This window comes from Procambarus clarkii, chromosome 34 (genome assembly GCF_040958095.1).
Source record: "Procambarus clarkii isolate CNS0578487 chromosome 34, FALCON_Pclarkii_2.0, whole genome shotgun sequence".
Taxonomy (NCBI): Eukaryota; Metazoa; Arthropoda; class Malacostraca; order Decapoda; family Cambaridae; genus Procambarus; species Procambarus clarkii.
In genome coordinates, this window is record NC_091183.1 from 39,819,489 (window position 1) to 39,834,934 (window position 15,446).

General features: G+C 39.8%; 1 protein-coding gene across 1 annotated transcript in view; it reads left to right on the forward strand.

Moving 5' to 3' along the window:
* Nucleotides 1-15,446, forward strand: part of Cda4 (chitin deacetylase Cda4) — a 29,146-nt gene that overhangs the window by 12,568 nt on the left and 1,132 nt on the right. Inside the window, exons 2-10 of the mRNA XM_045748397.2 lie at nucleotides 4,392-4,474; nucleotides 5,287-5,404; nucleotides 5,923-6,050; nucleotides 7,157-7,362; nucleotides 8,184-8,340; nucleotides 9,249-9,387; nucleotides 10,306-10,462; nucleotides 11,611-11,703; nucleotides 12,441-12,641. Of these exons, the coding sequence (XP_045604353.1) occupies nucleotides 4,392-4,474; nucleotides 5,287-5,404; nucleotides 5,923-6,050; nucleotides 7,157-7,362; nucleotides 8,184-8,340; nucleotides 9,249-9,387; nucleotides 10,306-10,462; nucleotides 11,611-11,703; nucleotides 12,441-12,641 (1,282 nt within the window). The remainder of the gene's footprint in view (nucleotides 1-4,391; nucleotides 4,475-5,286; nucleotides 5,405-5,922; nucleotides 6,051-7,156; nucleotides 7,363-8,183; nucleotides 8,341-9,248; nucleotides 9,388-10,305; nucleotides 10,463-11,610; nucleotides 11,704-12,440; nucleotides 12,642-15,446) is intronic.

The following is a 15,446-nucleotide window of genomic DNA, read 5'->3' on the forward strand; positions in this document are numbered from 1 at the left end:
CCACCTGCAACAATCACGTCAGCTAAATTGGGGAAAAAATGTGATAGTGACTTACAAGAGAGCAATATATATATATTGTGTGTGTATATATATATATATATATATATATATATATATATATATATATATATATATATATATATATATATATATATATATATATACACACACAATATCTTTCTCATTCCTCTTATCTCTTTCTTATTCCTCTATCTCATTTGATTTCTCAAAGTACGAACATTGCATTAGAACTCCCTTTTTACCTGCAAGATAAGATAATCATGGGGAGAAAGCGCTAAGACAATGCATGACTATATTGTAAGGGATATGGGGTGGGAGTGCCCAACCACTTCCGACCATGGGGAATGGAACGCACAATGCGTGTCTCGGTGTTTGCAAACATTACTAAATACTGTATTACTAGCAGAATTTGCAAACTTGTTCAAACCAGTTATCGCCGTTTTCAAACGCAGTTAAATTGTTTGGCGTCACTCGACCAGGGCCAGGATTCATCAAGCATTTACACATCCACTTATGAAACCTGTACATCTTTCCTCAATCATGGCAGCTTTGTTTACATTAAACAGCTTACGAGCTTAACCTATGTTGTTATTGTTATAAACAACCTCGTTAGTGCTTCTGAGCTCATAATCAGCTTAATAAATGTAAACAGAGTTACCATGCCTGGGGAAAGATGAGCAGGTTTCGTAAGAGACTGTGTATATGCTTCACGAATCCTCACCCCTTCAAACTACCAATACCGACCAGCGTGGAGACCTATCTCATTAAACACGAGACGAACCTGGAGAAAGTTCAGAGATATGCCCACCAGGCTGGTCCCAGACCAGAGAGGTATGAGCTACGAGTTATGACTACAGGATCACTACGAGAAACAGGGTTGCCATTATCACCACAAACGAAAAACTTAGGTAAATAGACAGGGCAGACAAGGAAATACTAAGCCACGGTAGTAGACGAACAAAGGTGCACAGATGGAAACTATATACCCAAATGAGCCACGGAGACAACAGATTTTGTCAGTGTCTGAATAGTAAACAAATGGAATACATTAATAATTTAAATGGTAGAGACAATAGGCCCCTAAAACTTATACATCAGTCGATTATGGGTTGAGAGACGGGACCCCAAGAACCATAGCCCATCCCCCTAAAGTAAAGGTAAATCTACCAGCACCAGTCTACCTACACCCATCTACCAGGACCCTTATACCCACACCCGTCGAACAGGAACCTTATACCAACACCCGTCTACCAGGATTCCGTATACCCGTGCCCACCAAAGGTCAGGGCTGTACGCTGTGACTGTCAACCTTGCCATGTCTCAGGAGCCACGTACTCCTTCCTACCTATACCTTGACAAAGGTAAAAACTAGTACCACCACTCATCAAATCCAGGTTTTTCCTTAAGAACAGTACTGAAAGAATTCATGTCATTAGCGGGGCCTTATGCTCTGAACTATTTGTTAGCAGCGCTAGGCTTTAAGAACTACATTTCTCCTGAAGAGCATGAAACGAAAATTAATTTGTCAATACGTAAATATGATCTTTATATTGTACATTATTTAATAAAGAAAAAATACGTCTACAACTTTAATATCAATAATCCTTCTACACAAACACAAAAACTAAGAAAAAACACTAAACAAAATTTGAGCGAAATAAGTTTTTTTTTTTTGGGTGGGGGGGGGGGGGGGGGGAATTACAAATACTGAGTCGTGCAAGATTCTCACCCACACCTCGGACGGTGAAGGCTCAAGACATGAAGAGCTCCCTCAGACAGTCAACCTTGCGTGTCTGACGGAGAGGAAGACACATTCAACCTTGCGTGTCTACTGGAGAGGAAGATGCCGTCAACCTTGCGTGGCAAGGGTGTCTGACGGAGAGGAAGATGCCGGCAACCTTGCGTGTCTGACGGAGAGGAAGACGCCGTCAACATTGCGTGCGGTAAGGGTGTCTAACGGAGACGAACTGGTGGGGCCGTACTCGGCCAGCAGGAACTGAGTGAGTGTCAGTCGTACAGGCAGTAGGCCAGCGGGACAAATCCCACCCGCATATTAACTTTAGTTCAAGGTGTGACTGACGACTCGAGGCCGAGGACTCAGACTTAACACAATGGGGAAAGTTACCACCACGTGACCGCCAAATCCTGCATGCCCACCACTCTACCCCATAAAACACAAAAATTGTTGCGATGAAAATAATAAACTGTCGTCATACGCTTATTTGTATATGTATATTTTTAGTTTACAGTTTACACGATATATATCCTAGTTAACACGATATATATCCTGTATGTGTATTTACTTATTTGCATTTACCTATTTGTACTCGCATGACTAGAGCTTTTAGCTCTAGGACCGTGCCTTTCCAACCGTCAATTGTCTATGTAATGACACTACTTATTTTCTGTCAACTAGATCAACTACTAATCATCATCCCCGGAATGCAACCCACAATTGCTGCTGTTGTTTTAGATTTAGGTACTCAGAACGAAATGTCCATGTAGCACGAGCTATAGTGAGCCGTAACTGAGTTCGGTTATTCGCGATAACACTTGTTACTGCGATATTTGGGTCAAACCCACAACTGCTCTCTCAGGTACCTATATACTACTGATGAAATTAAATTTCCCCAAAAACGTTTTGTCTTGCTGCAGGGATTGAACCAGTGATCACCGGTTATAAGCCGACGACGTAGCTCACTGCGCTACAGATGGGCAGGGAACCTAATTCGAACCCACAACCCAACGACAGCGTTTCAAAGACAAATTATTTTTCATGATCCTGCGAGTGTTTGATGGTTGGTTGGGGTTTGGATCAAGCCAAAACAAGCTAGCAGTGTTGTATTGAAACATTCTCCTGGTATTTTTTAGTGGCTGGCATGGTGCCAGCGATGGTGGTGACTTCTGGGTCACGGGATGTAGCAGGGCCGTGCCTTAGTTATTAAATTAATAACCCTGCAGACCTTGATAGGCTTCAAGCCCAACACTAAATAACCATGTCTTTCCGGGACGGGAACTGAACTATGTGGCAACCTACACTACTCCATAGCCAATAAACAACTTCCTTATGCTATAAAGAATACACGATAACGCAATTTGATAATGAAATAACGAAAACATAAAAAAAAAACAATGCGACGTCTCTTGACAGCCGTGCATATTACACTAGTAGCCTAACTTAACCTAATACTGTGAATTTAAAACACTTCGTTAAGTTATACCAAAATTTCAGTTCAAAATTTTGCTGAAAATCTCCCTAAACGAAGCAACAAATTTTTTTTGGGTTAGATTGTGGATCACAATAATTTCTTGGTTAGGTTGTGGATCACAATAATTTCTTAATTAGGTTGTGGATCACAATAATTTCTTGGTTAGGCTATCGATCACAATTTCTTGGCTAGGCTGTCAACCTCTCTCCACCTCCATGTAACCGCCACAGCCTCCATTACTACCCGTATTTATAATCTGACTCTTAGATATCATAAATATAGGATCTCTGTGACCTGACCGACAAACCTGTTTAGAAGTGTGGATATCAAGGTCTGAGCCACATGCTGGAAACTCCTATCTCCTGGCTGTTTTTTTTTTTTAATATGTACATACCTGCAGCTTTCATAGGTCAGGTTCCTTCATGATTATTTCTTGGCTGTCGTTCATACTATATCTAGATATGCTTAAATATGAGTACTACGAAAACAAGTAAAGTAGTTTTTCGTAGTACTACGAAAAAGTGATCAAAAGGCTTTGGAAAATCATCAAGACACTGAACAAAAAGTAACTAACCACTTGCCTAATGTAGCTAACAGCCAGTCACAAATATTCCATGTATTGGGGTGTTGGCCATCAAAACTCAAACCGCTTTAATTTAAAAATAAATCTGGGTGGAAAAGGGGTCCAGTTTTAGGTGAAGGGGTCGACATAGATAGATAGATAGATAGATAGATAGATAGATAGATAGATAGATAGATAGATAGATAGATAGATAGATAGATAGACAGACAGATAGATAGATAGATAGATAGATAGATAGATAGATAGATAGATAGATAGATATATAGATAGAGTTAATTTAAGTAATTAAAGTGGTTTGCACAGCTTTACCCGTGTAGGGGGGAGGAACAACCCCTTTCATTACCTCCTCCTCCCGCTATTTCCAGCCCTGGTGGCATACAGCTCGTAATTTTCCTCACCTGGAAACTAATTCACATGCTGAGCTAAACACCGACTGCATATATAAAAGGATTACATCTAATATAAAATGACTGAAAACCCAAGTACTTCATTTACTTAACAAAGCTACGATAAGGTATGCTTTATTACTAAACAGCTAAGTGAAAAATCGTGAAATAACATGTGTTACTTTTCATCAGGTGTGGGCGTTGGTCAGGACTTCACGTGCCCTGCGCCAGAGGGACAGTTCGCCAGTGACCAGAACTGCAAAATATTCTACCAAGTAAGATTGATTCGCATTGACATTCAACTAATAGTAGACTTCGCTGAAACTCCACAAAACTAATTATACTGTTATAGTCTATTAACCGACCTTGACTACGTAAACCGGGTACTGTCTGCCTACTATTCTTCCTTTGTGAGGGGCCCCTAATTAAAGAATAAGCCTGTCCTCACTTGATGCCCCCGTAATTTTTACGCTATTGACCACAGCGTCAAAATTTTCATAGCTTAGTTAAATTTACAGCAACATAATACCGACGTTCCCGTAGATTAAATAATCGACATCTGACTTTAGGTAAGTTCCCATGGTACGAGGTCTTAATTGGATTAGACAAAACCACTTCAATTTTGCTCTTGTCAAATCGTGAAAGTTGGTTCCTGTCCCACGATGACTCTTTTAGACCTCCCCTTCAGCCCTACCGTATTCCAGTGACAACCTGAAACACGGTAGGGAGTAACAAGTCCCTTTACTCCAACCTGGAGTAACGAGTTCCTTTTCACGCCTTTCATTATAGAGTGCTTTTGCCTAACCATAAGCGTACGCCTATACGAACCTAGACCCATCCACCTAACTTATTAAACCCGATGCTTATTAATAAAAAAAGTGTTTAAACTAGTATTGTATATACATTGAGAGGGCGGGTTGCTCGTCTACTGTTAACTATCAAAAACCATACCCTCCCGATCTCTATCTCTCTGAACAAATGCCATTGCTGCGGCACCAGATGAATGTTAAAAGCAATCTATCTATCTGATTCGCAAACAATTCAGCTGCCTTGTATGTTTCACCATGTTTCCTCTTCTCTCCTGCAGTGCGTGGGGAACTTTCCATACCGCCAGAGGTGTGCCGAGGGTTCCTACTACGATGGAAGTAAACATGAATGTGTTAGTAGATTTGATAAAAACATCAAGTGTGGGCCCCAGCCTGTAGGTGAGTATCTGTTTCTCTGTTTGCCTCTGCTAGTCTGTAGGTATGTATCTGTTAGCTTATAGTTAGATGTGACCCGTTTGATTTTCTCTTAGTTGACCTACGTATCATTCTCGTAGAAAGCAATTTGTATATCCTTGTCCCTATGAATTTGAATCCGTTACAATATTTGTGTGCTCTAATAAGCTTGTGCTTCTCTTCGACTTGGTATATTCTTGCAACCATTCATGTTCCCGTTCTACTGAAGTATATATCTTATACAATTTTAAAAATATTTCAACACTACATGTAATTCTTTGATTTAAGTGTTGACCAAACACTTGATTTAATGTAAGGAATGTTCCTTATAAATTGTACCTGATCTCTATTGGCCTAAGTTTGACCCACTGTGACCTATGTTCGAGAATTAAAGGTCACAGAGGAGACCTCAATAAGTTGCGAACAGTTGTCAAGTAGTCTGCCAAATAGTTTTAATTGACCTTTCTTGAACGTGTCTTAACAATTGTGAATTGTCCATACAGCTGAGGTAGTGGAGAAAGTCGTTGACCCATTCGAAGCCGGCCCATGTGACCCTCTGGAGTGCAGACTGCCCTACTGCCATTGCTCATTGGAGGGCAAAGACATCCCAGGCGGACTGAAGCCTAGTGAGGTACGTATGTAATGTTCTCGCCTGTTCCAAGGCTTTTGTAAATATCCGAGTCTCTAGGTTAGCTTTACACCCCAAGTCTGCATGTTTGCACAGGTCATTTATATGCGTATATACAAAGCTTGTAGCACGTGCTTACAGTGGTGTATTATCTTACGTGCACATCAGAATTCAGTTATACGTATAGTGAACCTTGATACATATACCAAAGTTAAGAACTTTCCATAGACACTACCTACATCACTACCCAGTCCTCACTGTCCATAGTCATCCCCGCATCACTGAGATTCTGTACCCCATGTTAAAACTACTCTAGACAATTGAATGTGATCTATGAAGTCTCTCTTTTAAAAGAGAGATCAAGAGTTCCATCAACTAGGGCTAAGGTCTATAAGGTACTGTAGCTATGTTAAGCCACACAGCCTTATACCCACTGTGTTTACTCTTGGTGTTGGGAAGTGAGCAGAGATTTGAAAACCTATCCCAAGGTTGGACAAATATTGTGTTTATACGGCGCCAATGACCTTGTTACGGTGCATGATAAATTATTTTAAAAGAAAACATTACCACATAACTATCACTAGTGTTTACATCACTGATCCTATTCCTCACATCACTGTCCCTTTTCATCACTACATCACTACTCATAGTCATGAACGAGTCAGTTCAAGTTGGAAACCTGTCATATGAAGAAAGATTGACAAAGCTTGGATTGCATTCGCTGGAGGGGCGAAGAGTTAGGGGTTACATGGTGGGGGTGTGCGGGTGGATGAATGTATATAACAGGGGGGATACTGATAGGGGATTGAAAGTATCAACACAAGACAACATGAAACAATGTGTGTAAATTGGATAAGTTTAGATTTAGGGAAATACCTGGGTAAATACTGGTTCGGTACCAGGGTTGTTGATTTGTGGAACCAATTACCGCGTAACGTGGTGGAGGTGGGGGTCCCTTGATTGTTTCAAGCGTCGGTTGGATATTTATATGAGTGGGATTGGATGGTTATAAATAGGAGCTGCCTCGTATGGGCCAATAGGCCTTCTGCAGTTACCTTTTTTCTTATGTTTATGTCCCATATAACCGTGTTTTCCTCCCCCATCTTCAGACGCCCCAGATGATCATGTTGACGTTCGATGGAGGCATCAACGACCTCAACTTTGAGACGTTCTCCAGGCTCTTCCTCGAGAACCGCACCAACCCCAATGGCTGCCCAATCCGCAGCACTTTCTTCGTTTCCCACGAGTACACCAACTACCAGCTGGTTGAGGAGTTCTACAGCAGAGGTCACGAAATTGCTGTCGGCACCGTCAGGTAACTAATATATCTCCTGATTTACGTATTCAGCAACATATAGGGTGGGTGTTGTGTTGTCTTAGATTTAGCTACTCGGAACAAAAAGTTGCAAGTAACACAAGCTATGGGTGAGCCCGTAGTGGACATACCTGGCACAGGAGCGGGGCTGTGACTGTATAGCGTGCAGTTAAATCCACGTTTAAGGTTCTGTGATTTTACCATAATTCCTTTCACATAGTGTGGGGGGGGGGAGAAGCTAAGAAAGAGTTTTATTTATAGATCTGCGAGTGTGTTAAACATGTTAACACTTAAAACTTCAATAACTGCTTTTATTTCTCCCGAAGTTTTTGCTAGTTTTCAAAATGACGATTACATATTCTCTAATAGTTTTGCTTAACAGATTTAGAACTATTTACAGACAATAAGATTATAGACAACTTGCTCTTGAATTAAATTTCAGAACCTTTGGTCGGGATCCAACTCCCACTTGTGGGGCATATCAGCCGATAGGTCCGCTCTTAATTCTCTCTTCCCCGGCAGGTTCAGATATAATTTATATTTACCATACCTTCAAATAGTAAGCAATTTGTTATTGTTTCTTTAGTTTTTCAGTATGACCCAAGCAAATAAAATTACCCTCTTCATCCGTCATCACAACCTCTATATTTCCTGTCTTTTTCTCTCGTACTCTACCTATGTTTTTCTCACCACAAAGTGCAACTTTTACCACTTTTAATTCCCTATCCTACCATCACATGACCATCACCACCTACTCCTACTACCCTCCTGACACTCGACTTCTTCCATCATTGTCTCACTCGATATCTGCCACCTTGCAGCCGACGAACGGGGCTAGAGGACGAAGGAGAAGAGGTATGGATTGGGGAGGCAGTTACCATGAAGGAGATCCTGCAGAACTTTGCTGGGGTAAGACCCAATGACATCAAGGGCCTTAGAGGCCCCCATCTCAAGCCCGGCAGAGAAGCCCAGTATGAGGTAAGGGGAGATGTCTGGGTAAGCACTGGTTCTGAACTATTCTAGGGGAAATGTGGGGATATTATAAGGGTAGATGTTGGCCGAGTGTTGGGTCTGTATGTTCTTGGTGCATGTGGGGGTACTATCGAGTTGTGTTTGGGCGAGTGCTTTAGCTGAACTGAAAATATTGAAATTACCAAATCTAAATGCAAAGCGACTGGGAGTTTTATGAGTCATTCTAAGGCCAGCAGTGGATATGTGATCGTGCAGACAGCTTGCCTTGTGGTCTCGGTAAATTTGATAGGCTTCCAGAACCCGATATCTAATGCAATTAACGCGTGTCCTAGTTCAGAAGATTCAGTTCGATTTTACGCACTATGATTGATGTTCAGGCGTGTGCAGGGTGTGACCTGTTGCGAGTAAATATGAAATACTGTACAAAACATCACCTACAAGGGTGATGTTTTGGGTGAACTGGTGTAGGTGAATATGAAATATTAAAATAGTTATATGTGAATTCTGTAAGAGCAATTTGCAGAATTACTCTGTATCGCCATTAGCACGGTACATCACAAAAAATACTTATACGACATTATATGTCGCTATCACAACACATTTTAACAAAATAAGAAAAATTCCACCAAAGCGTTGCATCCTCAGTATCAACACAGGAATTTTCCCATTGTACTGTCAGCCGAGTTATATCGATCATCCGAGAAATCCACCTGGTTGCATATCAGCCCCTGATAACTTCTAGTCAAGTATCGACTCCTGATCAAACAGACTTCCCCCATGCCATTTCTTGGTCACATATCGACTCTGTGAACTCTCTGAACTCTGTACATAAAATTCGCATTCTCTTGGCCACACATTGACATCTAGCAACATACCTTTGTCATGATTCACTAACTTGTATCACCCTTGGCCAGATGTTGAGCCAGTACGACTTCACATGGGATTCCACCATCAACAACCCACCGACAGCAGTTCCAGTATGGCCCTACTCGCTTGAGTATAAAATACCCCACGAGTGCCGCTCAGGGACCTGCCCAACCAGATCTTTCCCAGGTACGCACTATAGATATTTTCCCCATGTCTTACGCTGCTAAGTCATCAGAACGTTCTCAAGTACATCTCCAGGCTGTTCCTCTATACATTACCATATTCCCAGAATAGGCCACGTCATAGGATATGTCCCTGGTAGTATTTTTCATAGTCATTTCTATTTCAATTACCTGTCACTCGTTTGCTTAGTCGGACCTTAGCCAAATACTTCACCCAAGTTGTTCTCAAATACGTCACATAGTGCTCCCCGTCACTCCCAGGTACATCATGTTATCTCAAAGTTTGTTCAGTCATTCCAAAATATTACCTTCGTTCTTATTTTTTTTTTTTTGAATGTGTGTGTGTATATTCTTATCAACAGAGATTGCTAAATACTTAAGTGCTGTTTATGATGTAAACAAAATGTTTAAAATAGACAAGATTTTCAACAAAGTCTAATTTCTGTTTAATGTTTTTCTTAACTATGTAACTGCTATTTAATTCTATTATATTTGTGAGGAATAATTAGACTTTCCTAAATCTATGTTAATAATTAGTTATAATTAATATCCTTCTCTCCAGATGTTCCACTATTTTCTTTCCATCACTTAGGTATAGTGTGCAAGTAATGAGACACTATCCTGTACTTTAGTGCCTCCTGTCTCCATTTTGTATATTGGCACTACGTTCACTGCATTCCAGCCAACGTGATCTGCCAAAAAATGCAGATCATCGTTTCCAATGAATTGTACATTTCCGCAATAAGACAAGGCCTTTAGTTCCTTTCTTATTACAGTATCTAATGTAAAATTTGGTATGGTCCCATTCTCTTTATTTGGCATGAATGTGCGTACATATGAATGAAAGAAGGCCTTTTATGAACAGACAAATTTAATATTAATGCAAATGTTAAATAACGAACAATGTTTATTCACTCCACAGGTCTTTGGGAGTTGCCCATGAACTCTCACTTCAAGGACTTTGAATACCAGGGAGGTTTCTGCCCCTACTTGGACCAGTGCGCTCTGAGCTACCTCAATGAACCCGACGTGCTTGAGTGGCTCATTTTGGACTTTGAGCGCTATTATTTGGCTAACAGGTATGCTATGTTCTGTGGCTCTGCACATAGACAGAAAACAATGAGCCAAAATTAATTACAGTTTATGAATGAAATTAACTGTATGCACGTGACTCGCACCAAATTGCATTCAAGCTTTTCTCAAAGAGCGTTTCACTCACTTCTTATAATCGAAGCACACTTTTAAAAATGTATCAACAACATACTTTAATGGCATAATTGCCATCAGAACCAAAACATAAATTACCATGACAACACAGCTATGTATAAAATCAGATTGTTCATTTTATTTTTATTTAAGATTTAGGAATGCACGAATTTATTTTATATTGTGGAACTCGTGTCATCCTTTAATTTAAATTGAGAAAAAAAAACAAATTAAGAACAATATAAAATAATAAAACTCAAGTTATAAGTTGGTGTTATCATACTGGATCTTTAAGATGTATACACTATGGTATTAACTTATTTTAACAAAATGTAACCTTTTTATATATTATTATTATTATTATTATTATTATTATTATTATTATTATAAATTTAGGCTCATTTGCTTTGGAGTTTTTATGGGTGAATTTCAGTCATTGTATGGCGACAGAAGATGCTACTTTATCAGGATGTTCGTAGAGTTCACTTCATTTATCACATGATGCGAGTAAAACACTAGGCTAAGCAAACTGCTCCAGAAATTCTGAAGTTATTAGAACATTCATAATTAATCATACGAATGTGCAGTACATATTACACTTATTATAACCTAAATAACCGAAATTATAGGTACCCGTAGCGTATATTATTAGTATGGAAGTTATTAGTACAAATTTATTCTGGATAATGTATTGCATAATCTATGGATTTTTAATTGACTTAAAAAGGATATAACATTTACCTCGACTACTCAGCCGAACAAAATATATACAGTATGACACACTTTAATAATGGAAATTATTTACGCTACATGTATAACAAATATATATAATGTTATTATGCAGGTAAATATATATAACTTAAATATACATGTATATAATACAGTACTGAACTTAATTTTTTTAAGCAAAACTTAACATACTTGTATTTTGCAATTTACGCTTTGAAGATTCATTGTAAAAATTTCAAAATAACATTAATATGTTATCTAAACCATCTATTTATTGCCATTTACTCAACAGAGCCCCATACATGATGGCACTGACAACCAACTGGTTCCAGACCCCAGCCCTGGAAAATGCCCTCCATGCCTTCATCGACTACACCATGCAGTTGTGAGTATTGTATATTGTTGTAGTTGTGAGTGGATTTAATGAGTCTGTGAAAATCCTACCAGTGTACAGTATTATGAACATCTATTAATGGCAGTTGTGACCACTGCATCTATAGCTTGCTAATACTTTTTAATATATGTAGTTCCGTGAATTTGTTCATGGAATATATTATCTTATTCTCGATAGATTTTTCTACTGTATAACTGTCTGGTCTTTTCTCAATCGGCTAAAGACATTTATAGCATTTATTTCGAATAAAATATATATACTGTATATCTGTATACAGTGTAAATCAATGAGAAAATCCACGGGCGGCGTAATGAGGGTTCGAACTTATGCACTGGGTGTTCCCAGATGCACGATCTAGTCGACTACACCACGACATGGGAAAAATAATTGTAACCTGGGGTACTACTGCACCCTCGAGGATCCCGAGGCTTCCACTGAAGCCGAACCAGGGTTTCACACAATTCTTCTCATGCACTCTGGCTCTGTTGTCCAGTAATTCTACATCTGACGACACTCTTTCAATACACAAACATAGGTTCAAACCCATTTCACAGCTCCTGTGGATTTTCTCATTGATATATCACGATAATGCGATTTGTGTGTATGTAAATCAATATTAATTTATATATTACCTGGAAAACTCGAAGGATAATACAAAAAACATCATTATTTACAATCGTCATTCCCTACACATTTTACTTATGTTTTTAATTTCCCGTGATAAACAGCGAGGACGTCTACTACACTACCATGACCGAGACACTTCAATGGGTGACGACACCACAGAGACTCAACGAGCTCTCCCGCTTCCAGCCTTGGGACTGTAAACAGAGAGTTCTCCCTGACCCACCCTGCACTACTCCAGAATCCTGCAAGCTCACTCTGAACCCCAAGTTTGACAACAACACTGAGGCTCCCTTCGGTTCCAGGTGGGTTATTGTGTGTTTCCCAGGGATTATGGAAAGGACATTTGATGGCACATAACTGAACTTTATTTTTTTTTTAGAAGGAGACTGTCGACATGAGCTGCATACTTCATTTGCAGTATACTGGTATACAGAATACTGGTCTCATATAGGTAGTGTAAAGTTATTGTTATCCAGACTTGTGAAAGCTAATCAGATGTTTGCCAGCTTTAATTCCTGTTGTCTGCGACAGGAAGCCTTTAGGCTTCCACACACACACTTTAGGCTTGCATCGACGTCCCCCCCCCCCTCCATCCTAAGGTCGAACTTTGGACCTACCCCAGGATGCTACCTCGTAACAATTGCCTTAGGTAAATGGAAATATTCCCAACCATTTCTGTTCTGTCTGGGAATCAAACCTGGGATCTCCGATTGTGTGGCTGATGTGATTCTGTTGATATTCATGTTGTCGGGAATAGGAAGGCTCATATTGCATTACATTAATAATATATTATATATATATACACAGAATATAATAAATATGAGGGTACCCGGCGATGCCCGGGATGGTCTGTCTCCCCCCCCCTATCCCCCGTTCCACCCCTTTCCTTTCCTTTCCCTCTTTATGACCCCCCCCCCCCTTCTTCCCCGCCCAGTAAAGTACTACAGACTACTTTTGAGTACCTTCACACTGCCGAGTGAGCAGTGTGTGAGCACGGGAAGGTGCTCACACACTGCCGAGTGTGAAAGGTGTGTGAGCACGGGGATGGTGTCTTGCGCATAATTCGTGCACCAAAGAATGGCCCAAGGAAAAAGCAGGATTGAGAGGAACCGATGGGGTGCACAATAAACTAGCCGCCTCAGGCGGCAACAATCAATCGGCCCATTCCAGGCCTATTAAGTAATCAAGTCTTGGAGAGGGGAAAAGTCTTAATTCCTCCTTCTCCAGTGAAGAAAGGAGAAACTGGTTCCGCGCTCCTCAAAAAGGCTGCGTCTTGTGCGAGCTTTATTTCTGAGGTCGGGCGAAACACAGAATGAGGAAAATAATTGTAATAAACTAGGCAATTGTAGTCAATGAACAGTAATGAACTGTGAAGTAAACAGACTACTGAGTAAATGATTACATCTGTGTATGCATGACGGGAAGGGCCATGAGTCTTCCCCACCGTCAGTATGGCTGGCGAGCCCCCACACCTATTACCTACAATAAGCAAACTTTGGACACTTGGCTAAGATTTTTGGTACTACATCTATTTGAATGAAGTACTTTTTCGAGAATTTCGCATTCGATTATATAGTGACGCTGAAAAGTTCTGCTGATAGTTTGAATTTAGTCAAGTCTACATCAGCAGGTCCTCCGCAATTGTACTCGATCTAATTGTGCTTGCGGGGGTTGAGCTTCGGCTCTCTGGTCCCGCCTCTCAACAGTCATTCAGCTGGTGTACAGGTTCCTAAGCTTATTGGGCTCTTATCTTATACAGTATACAAATTACATGCCTGCAAACTTCCCTAGCTAAAAGTGTGCTCGTGGCGATCTACCGAGCAACCCGTTCTTCTCGATAGTACATCCCATTTTGACAATTTCCTAAGGCCAAAATAAAAAATGGTAGCCGCTCGCGAAATTGACGTGATGTCCCAATTTTTGTTCGCGAATCCTCGGGTAGGTTAGGTTTGGGCAATTTAGTACCCTATTTAAGTAACGTTGGAAACACTCGGAAGAACGGGCTGAATCGTGAGCTACGAGTCTCAAGATGAAACCTTGTCAGTTCATTTTTTTGTTAATGACAGAACAGTCACAGAGAATAAAATATTGATATTGTTGGAAAAACAGTTAAGATTGTTATAACAACATTGCAAAATTGCTTTACTTACATTCTAGGAAGCTGTGAAGATTATGTCATCCTCTGCTGCACTTGTGTCTTGTTCAATTTACTACAATACTGTTCACGACAATATAAGGTTCTTAATACTGTATAAGGAGTCCATCAGTCACTTTACACAACTTATTTTTAGGCTTTCACTTCACATTATGATGGGCCTACTTCTAATTCGCGTACGTTTTGCCCGGAAATGCTATGCGTGCTAGTGTTTTACAAGAATGTAATTTCAATTTAAACTCTATGTTCTCTGTTAACCCGCAATGTACCGTCTTGTATATAAATAAATAAATAAATAAATAAATATGAGTAAAGCACTGATAAAATTGCCGAATGTCAGCCGTAACACTTCCGTCTGATTCTGTAATTACACTCTGTACAGTTCCGCAATATTTACTTCATATAAAAACCAGAGTGCTTTGATTTTCTCCATTCCTTATGCACCCTACACCCATCCTGGGTGACTTCAAGTATCTTACTTTGCATTCAGTTGACGCTAAAGATGCGTCACAATTAAAATAATGAGCGTCAAAGCTGGGCTCGGCCACATTAGTCTACAGTAAACACAGCCTCGCCGTCTCCCACGTCCGACACGACGCGTCCCGTCGCCTGGAAAATAAATAACTAGTGCCACAACATTCTATTAATAACACTAATACACAAATAGAAATGTTTTAATAATAGTTGTTTTTTAATATATTCTTAAAATAATTTTGTAGCTTGTTTCATTGAACTTGTATCGTTTTAGAAATATTTAAGCTAGTTTTTAATCTACACTCTTAAAATCTGTTATTTTATTCATTTCCTTATTTTATTAAGGTAGCAGCAATGTGCTTCCGATATTCTAATTTACCACATTAATTTAAATTTTCTTTAATTGATAAAAATAATTTACGACTCATTGATGATCGAGGTCGGTGGCTACTTTCCTGTCCTCTATATTTCCTGCACT